General features: G+C 43.0%; 2 protein-coding genes and 1 non-coding gene across 3 annotated transcripts; all 3 read right to left on the bottom strand.

The window, feature by feature from the left end:
- Nucleotides 1–427: 427 nt before the first annotated feature.
- Nucleotides 428–3216, bottom strand: LOC148317651 (upstream-binding factor 1-like protein 1). Its single transcript, XM_088284690.1, has 12 exons — nucleotides 2963–3216; nucleotides 2709–2884; nucleotides 2235–2306; nucleotides 1963–2118; nucleotides 1838–1893; nucleotides 1703–1754; nucleotides 1475–1536; nucleotides 1182–1323; nucleotides 1066–1107; nucleotides 888–947; nucleotides 746–817; nucleotides 428–664 (listed from the first exon to the last, which is right to left on the bottom strand). The coding sequence occupies exons 1-12, from the start codon at nucleotides 2970–2972 to the stop codon at nucleotides 617–619; spliced, it is 948 nt and encodes a 315-aa protein (XP_088140816.1). The 5' UTR covers nucleotides 2973–3216; the 3' UTR covers nucleotides 428–616.
- A 161-nt stretch (nucleotides 3217–3377) lies between these two features.
- Nucleotides 3378–10452, bottom strand: slc4a1b (solute carrier family 4 member 1b (Diego blood group)). The gene is made up of 17 exons (XM_088283984.1): nucleotides 10309–10452; nucleotides 8960–9122; nucleotides 8741–8876; nucleotides 8339–8411; nucleotides 8216–8258; nucleotides 7948–8132; nucleotides 7355–7562; nucleotides 7044–7247; nucleotides 6826–6974; nucleotides 5799–5993; nucleotides 5445–5693; nucleotides 5205–5294; nucleotides 4736–4902; nucleotides 4406–4647; nucleotides 4061–4230; nucleotides 3803–3976; nucleotides 3378–3719 (listed from the first exon to the last, which is right to left on the bottom strand). The coding sequence occupies exons 2-17, from the start codon at nucleotides 9120–9122 to the stop codon at nucleotides 3639–3641; spliced, it is 2529 nt and encodes an 842-aa protein (XP_088140110.1). The 5' UTR covers nucleotides 10309–10452; the 3' UTR covers nucleotides 3378–3638.
- Nucleotides 10453–10891: 439 nt separating this feature from the next.
- Nucleotides 10892–10964, bottom strand: trnar-ccu (transfer RNA arginine (anticodon CCU)). Its single transcript has one exon. It is a non-coding gene; the product is annotated as a tRNA-Arg (tRNA).
- Between the last annotated feature and the right edge of the window lie 1335 nt (nucleotides 10965–12299).

Consider the following 12299-nt stretch of genomic DNA (forward strand, 5'->3'; position numbering starts at 1 on the left):
TCACATCAGGGCGTCAGTCGAGAAGTCAACGCTGAACAACTTATTGATTTAAAAAAAGCACATATGTATATACTTTATATTAGATATTTTAATTTTTGAATTGTGAATGCGTTGGAACTGATGTTAAAATTTAGAATGTGACACCTGGATTGGATAGAATCGATGTTTCCCACCTCCAACACACCTGATTAAATATGGGGGGGGGGTTGTCAAAATATAGGAAATTTATTGTGAAAAGTATGGAATTTGGGGAATGTGTGAATTCTTGCAATGTCGTTTGAATTTGAAATGGGAATGATGCAGAACTTTTTCATCGCATGTGACATTTTTAATATTTCATTTCATGGAAATGTGGAATTCTGGGAAAACTGAATTTTTGGAATACTAAACAACATCTAAAAAAAATAAAGCAAAGTATTCGTTTTCAATGGGATTGAAATATATCGATTTATTAAACATAAATTATTTCAAGTAAATTGCAATTATTAACAACAGAAATGCATCATTGTGTAAATGAAAACAAAAATAGAGACACAAAGAGGGCAAGATGTAAAAAATAAAAATACTCACTGCTGGTATTTTGAGAACAATTTAACACAATACAAAACACATCCCTCTACAACACATAAAAGCAGATATCATCGGCGCCCTCGTCGTCAACCACCTGCGGATTAACATTGGAGCGTTTTAATGGACAATAGTGGCAACAAAAACAAAATATGAACTCCTGTTTTATCATCCTGACCTCATTGGAATCCCAGTCCTGTTCCGTATCATCGCTGCTGCTGCTGACGTCTATGAGTTCATCCTCGGAATCCTGGGAGACAAGCGACAAACGACGATGACAAAAGTACGGCGCTACAAAGAACAGCTGGGCCAACACTCACGGAAGGTCTTGTTTCCTCTCTGGTTCTGTCACTATGATTGCTTACGGGGTATTGATGATTCTGCAATTAAAAAAAAAACAAAAAAAACTTTGTATCCCCCTCAATATTGCAATTTGTGCGATTATTTATTTGTCACATAAATTCCCACGCTCGTTTTAGAGTCGCAAAAATGACTCACCAAACGAAATGTCTTCATCTTCAGTGTGTAATCGCTCTTTATCTGCGAGACCGAGCATATGACAAGAGATCAAGTTGACAAGCAGCTTCCACAGACAACAACGTTTGCAGCCGTACCGTTGCGCAGCTTATGCTGAACATGCTCCTCTCGTTGTCGTTCAACTCGCGCCAGCGTTGGGCCCACACGCTCACGTAGTCTCTTTTGGAAACACCCTCCATGGAGCCCCGCTGTTCTTTGCAAAATAGGTGAAACCCGCTCCTACACACACACACACACACCACGGTTAAAGCGGACAAGAATGCGCAGCAATACAATTTACAGAATTTTTTTTCCTCTTTTTTGCACGAGTAAAAAAAAAAGTATCCATGAGTCCATCATTTATCCAAGTGTATGTTTGTGCATGTCTTACTTGGGGGGCTTTGGAGGTTCGAGGTCCTCTCGGGATTCCTCAGAACTTGTTTCACTTGGACTCTAGAAAGAAATGCAGCCCATTTTAATTCATGTAACACTGGTTCATGATCACGTATATGCTATCCGGTATTCAAATTCCAAAATGAGGGCTCCGAAATGTAAATTTGCATAGTCTGATTTAACGCATGTTAAATTGCGCAAATGGACAGATGTCATATTCTCATACTTTGGGCGTTTTCTTGGAGAGGCACTTCCTCTTCTGTTTTATGTCGTCATTCCTGCAACAAAAATGTGCCACATCATTTCTTTTCTAATCAACAGCAGCACATATTCACATCTTATCACATGTTCAATTTAGTACCTTAAATTTTTTTTGTATTCTGCATGTGCTCGCCGGTACTTCTTCAGGTACGGAGCCTGTAATGAAAGGAGACGTAAATCAGTGAGGTTTCAATCGCGACAATGAAAACTCAGGCTTGGTCCGACCTTCTCTTCCTTTGACAGGGCATTGTACTTGTCGATGATTAGGTTGAAGAGGTTTTGGCGAGTCAACTCTGGGTGCTGCTCGTGAAATTTGCACACGTTCTCTTTGTAAAAGATGATGCTTGGAGGACCGGGTTTCTTCACGGGCTTCAAAACTACCTAAAAAAGAAAAAAAACAGATGGATTACAATTACTGTGTGTCTTCTTAATAGGAATTTTCAGTGAAGATGTCAAATTGGACTCATGACATGTTAAAACCCACTTGTGGGTTTTACCTTTTTGGTTGTATTTGAAAGTTCATCTGCAGCTTCATCAACAAGCTCTGTGAGTGTGCGAATCTTGCGCATCTGGAAAAAAAAAGAGTGAGTGAAAGTTAGTAGCGTGCAAAATTAAAACGGTGACGTTATAGTGAGAGGCTGAACAAGTACATTCTCTTCCACTAGATGGCAGACAGTAGAAATGACCTGCTACAATTCATAAACAGAAGGAAAATTGCACATCAAATTTGTGGAGAAATAACGGGCCCAGATTTCACACAAGTAAATATTTTAGTAAAGTGAGACGTGACAATCACTATTTCATCTTGGAATATGAATTTTGTGTGACATTGTTGTCTTAAAAACCACATCACTATCACATTGCGATTAGAAATAACATGAACTTCCAAAAAATCAACATTGGCAATGATTAAAATCAAAAGCAACAAAGGAGGTTCTATGATAATAATAATACGCAAAAATTCGGCTCACCTTTTGAGACACAAATCTCCACGTTTCTTGGCAAGCTTTTGGTGTAAAAGGAGGGAAAGCCACCTTCTCCCAGTTCAGCGTCTTGACGCCATAAGAGAACGCTCTCTTTCGGTCCACGTCCGATATGTTTGCTTTCATCGCATTGAGAAGCTTCAAAATATTTCCGTTTGTCCACGCTTTGCAACACAAAGTAACAGAAATCCATCTTAAACGACTGACAGAGTGGAGAGTTGTTGTGAGCTTGCAGTACTTACCGGTGTCCATTTCGACTCCAGTCGTCACAAAATAACACTGCGGGTTACTTTAACGTACTAGCTCATTGGCAAAGTTAGCAAGCAGAGTCTATTTTCGTGTTGTTAAAATCGCAAAATAGTGTTTTTACGCCATCATTCCCGCGACGTTTATGAAAAATATAAACGTAAGCAATTACTACGATAGGCCTTTACTATGGAAACATGTGCCGGAAGTCATCGTCGAATAGGCGCGGTCTTCTTGAAACAGCAACCAATCACGAACGAGCAAATGTTTTATTTGTGTGATCAGGATGACTGCGAGTCGCACATTGCGCCATCTACCGTTCGATTGTATGTAAAACAAGAGCGTGCAGGGGAAAAAAAACACATTTTCAAAGCATTTTGTGTTCATGCTAGAAGGAAGACCAAAAGATCAAAGGTTTTTATAAGAATCATTTTATTTACTTTCAGTAAAATGTTGTCTTTTCACGGGGACGGAAAAGGCACCAATGACCCAATTGCAATTGTTTAAAAACTAGACAAATTTGATTTGTCACGTCGAAAGAACAGTAATAAAGATTCTACCCAATTTTCGAATGGGAACACAATTGCTTGCTAACGTGAATTTTAGCCGTAATTATTTGGGTATTTTTTAACGTTTTTTATATATTTTTTAAAGAATGGACATTCTCCATGTCTACAATGGCATCTGAGTTTCCCAGTACACATCTTGTCCCGGCTCTTCCTCGAATGTCACTTTTGCGTCATCAGCATCCAACTAAACAACAAATAAAATGCAAAATAAGTGCTTAACAATGCAAATACATAAAGTACGTTGCATTGAAAAGAAAAGCCACTTACACATTTCATCTCCAGCTCAGTGAAGAGACGCCCGGTCATGAACATGCGTAAGGGAATAGTGAGGATGAGTATGAATGGAAGCGCGAGGGAGACGGGGCTCGATTTAACAATCCACAAAAGAGCGAGGCACAAGATCTGGATGCCAGTGAACAAGTGCATTCTTCTGGTATTCACCTGCCATCAAAGTGGAACGTTAGAACCCAACGCCAAATCCCGCCAGTATGGGATGTGGTTGCCCAGGCAACGGGCGACTCTTACTTTGGTCGCGTATGGCTCATTGGGATGATACTTTTTGGGGATGAGCAGAAGCAGCATACGATCCCACAGCTGGATGCCATTTAGTGATGTGACGCCCATGTAGAGGAAGATCCCAAACAAAGCTGCCATGGGAATCAACTTCAGGATGGGCTCCATCAGAATGGACAGACCTTGAAACAAACTTTCGCTATAAACCTTTTCATCAATAATTGGCACCAAAATCTTGCCATATTTGAGGTACCACCGACAAATGTACCCCGCAATTTTTTCCCCCGATTTCATCTATTCTTTAGAACTTTCGACTTATTTAAGGCCTGCACACATCCGTCCGCCTCCCGCACTTACCAACCAGCAGCGCCACAACAATGCCGCTGACCCTCTGCTCCAGCACTTTCTCAATCACCGGTTTGGTTCCTTTGCTCATGACCGTGAGAGCGTTGGCATGAGTGACGGAGCGCACCGTGGCGGCGCTGAGCCAGGGCACGCCGAATATGGCGCTGATCCCGCCCATGCCAACCAACACCAGAAGGTCAAAGTGGAAGCCGGAGCCTTTGGCCATCTTCCTCTCGGGTTTGCTTACGATCAAGCTGGAACAATTCACGAGACACCGATTGGGACATGAGCGTCTTCACTAAGATTTATTCTTTTTTTTTATTGAAAAGCAATAAGACTTACGTTGTGATTTGAGACTCCAAGAAGATGAGGATGAAGACGAGCAAAGCCGGAACGCAGCATGCAAACATCATCCACACAGGGAAGGCGGAGTGCTCGCCAAACGGGTTGATGAGCCAGCCTCTCTTGGCGGGATTGGACACCAAAAGACCTTTCGGGACCACCAGTTTCTACGGATAAAATTGGTGAGATGAATTGCAAGGACTGGGCATAAAGCTGAGTGTGAGAAACAAACAGTGGTTCTTGTGTTTTTGAACAAGAGTGGATTCAATTAAAATACTTTTTTTTTTTTTTAAATCGCAGTTAAAGACGAAATGTCGTTATCAAGTATTGGTACCTGGTTGTCGTTTTTGAATAGGCCTTTGTTGGACTAATAAAATGCTTCGGATGAAAAATGTCCAGAAAACCGATTCATGTGACAACTAGGGCATGCAAAAAACTTCGGTCCACTGTTATGACTTGGCGAGCCAACCTGAGTGTAGGTGTCGCCAATGCTGTAGTCCACGACAATCATGAGGAAAATGGCAATGGGCACACCAAAGTCACCCAACAAACGTCGGACCTATGAGAGCCAAACAAGGATGAGAATTGAAATAAATATAACCTCATTAATTGTAAACAGTAAAAAGAAAAAAAAAGAAAAAAAACTGAAAATAAATAAAATAAAATAAAATAAAATAATTAATTAATTAATTAAATAAAAGCTACTCACCTTTCCCGGCAGGAATGTTCCGTTCTTGAACTGGCGCAGAAAATAAGCGATAAAGAAACAGCCTAGCATGAGGCACATGGAGAGCAGGGCTGTGTTGGGGTAAGCCGGCATTAACTTGTTGACGATAACGGTGGTGTTGCCGGTCGCGTTGTCGAAGATGACCGTCTGCTCCACCTTTGGGTGCCAGGGATTTTCGAGCGATGCGTTCAGATGATCGTAATTCAGAATCAGTGGATGAGCCTTGAAGATCTGGAGAGGTGGGAGAGGGATTGTACCGTGACGGACTGTGTCAGCGCGGAAGACGTTTCATCAGATGGAAGAGAGAGCGAAGACGCGCGAGGGATGAACGATTACCCTGGCCAGCTTGGCGAAGGTTTCGTAGATGAAGATGATGGAGATGAGGATGGAGAATATCTCCTGGGTGAAGCGGGAGATGAAGCGCACCAGGAAGCTTCCCTCGCACGCCACGATGAGCACCACGATGACCACCAGCCACACGCCCACCCACACTCGCCCGACAATGTACTCAATCTCCTGGGACTTGCAGAACTGTATCGACAAGACATGAGTGTCGCCAGGAAGAACCTTACGTCGCGTTTCCCATGCACATTACATACGGCGCCCGAGCGAAAATTAAAGTTGCTAGTCGCTCTTTGGAAAAACAACAAGCGGTTGGAAAAGTCGCTAAATGCAGCGACTAAGTTGTTTTCTATGAAACAGGTCTTGACGAGTTAGGTTGGCGTTCAACTGAATTGAATTCAGTTTGGTAGACACTGGAGGTGTGGCAGAATTGCTTTTGAAGTCACTTAGCAGTTTTGTTTTTGGAGGAGTTTGTTGTTATTAAAAAAATATATATATATATATATATATTTTTCAAGCATTTATTTATTTATTTATTAGAAGTTAGAAGTTGGCTGCTGTAGTTTGTTAATTATGAAAAAAAAAATATAATATTATTTCACATATATATATTTAATAATATAATATTATTTATGTGAAGCACTTTGTTTCAGTTGTGTGTGTTTTTTTTTTAAATGATTGAATTTTTAATGGGTCCATATGGCAGTTAGGTTTAATCAATGTTAGGATTGTCAGGGAGTCCTTATATAAATACAAAAAAAAATAATAATAATATTTCAAGCATTTATTTATTTATTTACTAGAAGTTGGCTGCTGTAGTTTATGTTAATTATTGAAAAATATATTTAATATTATTTCACATATATATTTAATAATATAATATTATTTACATGTAGCACTTTGTTTCAGTTGTGTTTTTTTTTTTAATGATTGAATTATTAATGCGTCCATATGGCAGTTAGGTTTAATTGATGTTAGGATTGTCTGGAAGTCCTTATATTAAAGAAAAAAAAAAACTCACAGCATAGAAGGCCTCTTCAAACACCAACAAAGGTCCGGAAAAACCAATAACAAGCACAGGCTGGGCAGCAACGAAACAGAAGATAATCCCCTGGATGCTTGTGGAGATGAGAAGCTCCGGGACGCCCATCATATCCTCCACCTTGTCGGCTAGATGAGGAAATGGCATTAGATGAGCGCCACAGGTGTCATGTGTTCATGTCAGACTTGCATACGCACCTAGGAGGCCCCCGAAAGTGATGGCGGGAGAGAGAGCCGCAAAGTAGATGAAGATAATGGCAGCAAGGACCTGAGCGTTGAGAGCGTCGGTGATGTCGCTCTTGTAATACTGGTATCGTTTTCGTATGTCTCGTATCATCCCGCCGAATGGACGACCCGTGCGGGAAAGCGGGTCTTCGGGCGGAGGTGCGGTGGATAAGGAAACTGCGGGATTAAGAAACACCAAATTTGGTTGGATTCATCGCGAAAAAAAAACATAGCGTTAACTTTTTTTCAAGACATTTTCTCAATAAACACTGAGGTGGCCTTACCGGCCTGACTTGGCTTGCTGGCCATCACGGGCTCAGACGAGTGGAGTCTGTCCTTGAGCAATTTCTTCTGGAAGTTGACAATGGAACTGAGCATGGCTTCATTTTGGATCTCAGTCGGTGGGATGACAATGCTGCAGTCCATGAAGTCGCCGACGGCCTCGGTCAGGTGTCGGATGCTTTTAGCCTGAGACGCTGCCTGGTTGAACAACTGGAGGATAGAAACAGAAACAGTCATTGTTTTTTTTTGTTTTTTTAATAAATAGGGGACTTGACTAAAGCCAAATCGCCAATTTAAGAAAGCTGAGACTATCTTAGCTAAACTCATTCACAGCCAACCCAGGTAAAATGAACATAATTTTTGACGTCTATATCCGTCAATGGCAGGGAATGAGTTAAACTTATGAACGATTGATATTCATGAGACAGAGTTGACTCGAACTACATGACGTGACGACCACCGAAGGAAGGAAGTCACTTGTAAGGAGTTTGGAATGATAGCGCACTTGGATTTATATATTATGCTCAACAAAAATGAATGACTTGACACGACTTTCCTGAAATGTAATGAGGACTAGCCTTGACGGCAGACTCACCTTATCAGCCATGAGGGCCGCCATGGCTCGCCCCGTCTCATGATAATCCGTATCAGCGCTGCCGGGCCCGATCAGCACGAAGACGAAACGTACCGGCTCCGGAGCCTCCAAGGCCGAGTCGAGCGCCACCGCCTCTTTCAGACGCACAAATACGACAGCGGGCCTTTCCAGGAAGTCCACCGCTCCTGCCGCAGACAACAGGATGTCAGTTTTTAGAATGCACGGTGGACTTTTTGCAGAGGATCGGGATCAAGTCACGCTTTCCCACCTACTAGCACCATCGACGCCTCGACGCGATCGCATTCATCCTTCTGCACCAAACGCAAAAATTCCGATTACATTTCAAGTCATACGCATCTCATGTGATGGATTCAACGACGGATGACCGTACCCTTTCCTTGACGGAAATCCTGTGGAGGTCCGCTCCATCTGTCAGGGCTTGACTTTCTGGATCAGCTTGTTGACTGGAGGGAGGAAAGAGAAACTCAAATTGTACCTAATTAGGAGTCATCAAATGCTGAGGGGGGCGCATGTGAACTTGGGGAACAGGCTTTTTTTTTTTTCGCCGTACTACAATGAAGTGTAATTGCACATCCACTCCACTAGTTGGCAGTGGCGCTCTCATTGCTCATTGTGCGCAGCGAGTATTAACTACGGTGTAGGTTGGTTTTGCAACGAAAATGATATTTTTTTATAGTTGCGGTGGAGAGTGGGTGGTGATGAGGGGGGGCGAATAACAAAAAAATTATTGAGAAGCACTGCATTCGTCGCACCGTAAGAGGATGACTTCTACCTGCGGTTCTGGAGCAGACACTTCATGACCCCCTCCTCGTCTCCAGCTCTGATCTGCTTGTGTTTGAGCATCTCAGCGACCATCTTCTCGGCGATGCCGTCCAAGGTTTTCTCCGCACAGTCAAAAAGCATCACACCTGGATGCGCAAACACATTGCGGTCGCTGATGACCTTGAAGTGTCGCTCCGGTCGAATAAATCAAATCATGATAGTAGATGACCTGTGTTCATGGAGCGTCGCAGCTGGACCAGGCTCTTGAAGGTGAGGTACGAGATCGGCGAGGACGTCCAAACGCCGGACTGGGGGTCGAAGCTCTCCTCGTAGGCCGCCCATCGTCCCGTCTCCCGCCAGTAAGTCTGCTCCTTGTGGTCCTTCATCGTCATCTTGCACGACGACGACGACGACCACATCAAAAGAGGCAAAAGATTTGGCCTATCAGATGTCTCAAAGTTAAACATAGTGGCACCACGTTTGGGGCCAGTGGAAGCTCGCTCGGGACATGTTTGGAGTGTCAATACGTGTCGCGTGTTTGAAGTGGATGTCCCTCATTTGACAATCTGTGGCTTAATGTGGGTGTGTGTGACTGAGTTGTGCTGAGGTGAATTCATCTTAGGGTATTTACCGTCACATTTGAAAATATATTTGTGATTGCTGCATAAAAATGGATTCAATCGTTTGTTAACCTCCATCGGCCGCAATGTCTTTGCTTCAAATGGTTTATATGGAACAGAGAAAATTGTCGTTTGCTGCGTGCTGACGTTGACGAGGTGATGTTCGGTCAATTCCGTGGACGCGACACACCGGACTGGAACACTGGAGTTGTATGTGAAAACAGAATGATTTATTTCCAAAACACGGATGGACAAAGGGGCGGGGGGGGTGGGTTAATATTGGATTGACATTCTGAGGATGGATGAGTGGCGCCTGTGTGTGTGTGTGCTGACTGTCTGGAAGTGAGTGACATTGTGACAATGACGTTTGGGGCTAAAAGTTCTTCCAAGTACTGGACGTGTCACGACTATGCGTCGGTGCAAATACTCGACGTACATTTTTTATTTTTTTTTAATAGTTCTCAAACCTTTTACACCACCTCAAAAATACTTCACATAGTACTTAAAATACAGTTACATTGTAGGCGCATCCTAAAAAATTACTTTGCAACATTGACTCATTCACTACCAGCCGAGTAAAAAAAATTAAAAAAGAATCTTTGACGTCTTTAGCCGTCAATGGCAGTAAATGAGTTAATGTAACGGAATAATCCAACCGATTATATTCTCGCCTTTGGATTTGCTGCAGATTAAATTCTGAATGAACGCGCAGTTTTTTTTCTTAAAAAAAAAGAAACTCTTCAAAATAATCGCTGAAAACAACTGTGACGTGCATTTCGGATGACGACAGCGAGCGTATATTTGAGAATAAATTACGCGAGTTTGCGATCCACATCATCAGTCAGCCGGTGTGTAAAACGGACAAATTAGCGCTAATTAACCGGTAACACATTGCGTTCATATTAAAACGCCGCGCGGCGCTGTCGGATCACTGCCGGTCAGCGAGAGTGGCACCTACCTCGTGCGGTCATCCACCAAGCGGGCCGAAGCGCTGACAAGACCTGAGAAACAAGAAGAAAGTGGGACTTTATAAAAGGCGAGATGTATGGATACATGCTGCAGGATGATGGGTGGTACACGCACGCACGCACGCATACGCACTCCAATTGACAGGCGGACATCCAGCACCCATAATATTGATAGTATATACAGCTGCTTGGTATGTGCGGAGTCACACTATGTCATTATCCAACCGGCATCTTATCCCATTTAATGTTGGTGTTTAGAGGTCAACAAAGGCTTGGATTACACTGTGCTCACCTTCAAAAGCGCACTGGGGGATACTTGGTGGTGCGCCGTGCTGCCCATTCGCCAGCAGGCTCAGCTTCCAATGGAGAAGCTCGACAGGTAGTTTAGGGGGCGGGGCGAGATTTTTGGTTATGGTTCTGTGTTAAAAAAAAATGCATCAAATTCCACTTTTACAGAGGTCCGTTTGCAACCTACAATTTGTTGTCTTTCGCCAACACGTGTTTAATTTGGTGGTTTGACAACCTGTACCTCAATTAATAAGCAATCCATTGACGATATTTGAAGCAAACAAACACCCCAGATGGGACTCGAACCCACAATCCCTGGCTTAGGAGGCCAGTGCCTTATCCATTAGGCCACTGAGGCGGTAAGAACATCTGCAAATCTGTAAACATAAAAACAACGAGTAAGTGGGCTGCATGCTAAGCCAGAAAACAAGTAAGTGTGCTGCAACTTTTACGATTGTCACAAAAAGCGTTGAAAACGGCCAACACATCCACTCCCATCCAACAAAAACATTGCTGCACTGACAACGCAGAGTGACCAAGTTTTTTTTGCAGATGCACATTCATGATGAGTGTTGGTACTGTACCCCAGTTTAAATGGCGTAGCAGTGAATCCTTCCCACCAGGGGGCGCTATTGTATCACAGAAAATAACAGAAATCCAGTGAAAAAAAAAAGTGGGCAAGATGGATGGATCAGGTGCTTTGTGATTTGCGGATTTCACTCCCACAGAGTTCAGTGTACGGACAATCAATCAGTCACTGCCAAAAAGAAGATAAAGAAAGATGTGACAGAACTATCTTCAAGTTCAATCGCAGCGTGTGAGTGATTCGTTGCACCATATCAAGCATAACTCCGCGTCCCGGATAATGACTGCATTGAGAGCCCAAAACGCCTGCGGCTCATTTTATTTTCATTTCAACTGTGTCTCCTCATCTCTGATGAATACAAAAGACCCACTCAGGCCCCTAAAAATCCCCCCCCAAAAATTCTCTTTTAACAAACACATTGAACGAGGAAGAATAGTAGACAATAGGTTGGAAAATATGACTCCTTGTTGAACACGTTCCTAGTTCAAATAATTGTCCTCTGTACACAGTGTCATTGACAACACTTGAATGTCACATTCATTCATAAAAAAAAAAAAATACAAACAAAAAAAAAGCTCCCACATGGTGTGATTTACACCGAGCGACCATATAAAGATTGAGGACTGCAAACGAGCGGAAGCTGGGGTTGCTGTGGCTCTATCAATAATGTATGAAAGCAAAGAGGAACAGACGCCCACCGAGGAAATCCATGTCACTCTCGGTGGTACATCAGCAAAAAAGCGTGGCCGCCATCATTCATTTAAACTCTTTGCTCGGCAATCAAATGAAAGCGAGTGTCATTCGAACCAACAACTTCTAACCCTTGAAACAGACTTTTTGTGTCCCCTCAGAAGTAATTAAACAAGGCCACACACGCTTTCTTGCACACAATCCTTCATTGGAACCTGAGAGGGGACAGTTGAACGCCTCGTCGTGGACCACCAAGCCTTTGCCCACTGCCTCTGGACAGATGGTCGCTGAGGCATCAACAACGCCATGATAGAAATGTGAGCCACAGCTAGACATAATGAACGCCAAATGGAGCCCAAAAACACGTGTGACCGCTGCGTAAAAGTCACCCGAAAGCTTTAAACCTTCACAAAAGTG

Source organism: Idiotropiscis lumnitzeri, chromosome 20 (genome assembly GCF_059441095.1).
Source record: "Idiotropiscis lumnitzeri isolate Australia: NSW breed Sydney's pygmy pipehorse chromosome 20, RoL_Ilum_1.0, whole genome shotgun sequence".
Classification (NCBI taxonomy): domain Eukaryota; kingdom Metazoa; phylum Chordata; class Actinopteri; order Syngnathiformes; family Syngnathidae; genus Idiotropiscis; species Idiotropiscis lumnitzeri.

What these genes read in the sequence shown, in the direction of transcription:
- LOC148317651 (XM_088284690.1), bottom strand. An exon ending in GAGAGGAAACAAGACCTTCC is followed by an intron (nt 818 to 887) that starts GTGAGTGTTGGC and finishes CTTGTCTCCCAG; the next exon opens with GATTCCGAGGATGAACTCAT. An exon ending in AGGACTGGGATTCCAATGAG is followed by an intron (nt 665 to 745) that starts GTCAGGATGATA and finishes GTTAATCCGCAG; the next exon opens with GTGGTTGACGACGAGGGCGC.
- slc4a1b (XM_088283984.1), bottom strand. Translation starts at nt 9,122, where the DNA reads ATGACGATGAAGGACCACAAGGAGCAGACTTACTGGCGGGAGACGGGA. An exon ending in GGATTTCCGTCAAGGAAAGG is followed by an intron (nt 8,259 to 8,338) that starts GTACGGTCATCC and finishes CGTTTGGTGCAG; the next exon opens with AAGGATGAATGCGATCGCGT. An exon ending in ATGAGCCATACGCGACCAAA is followed by an intron (nt 3,977 to 4,060) that starts GTAAGAGTCGCC and finishes CTTTGATGGCAG; the next exon opens with GTGAATACCAGAAGAATGCA.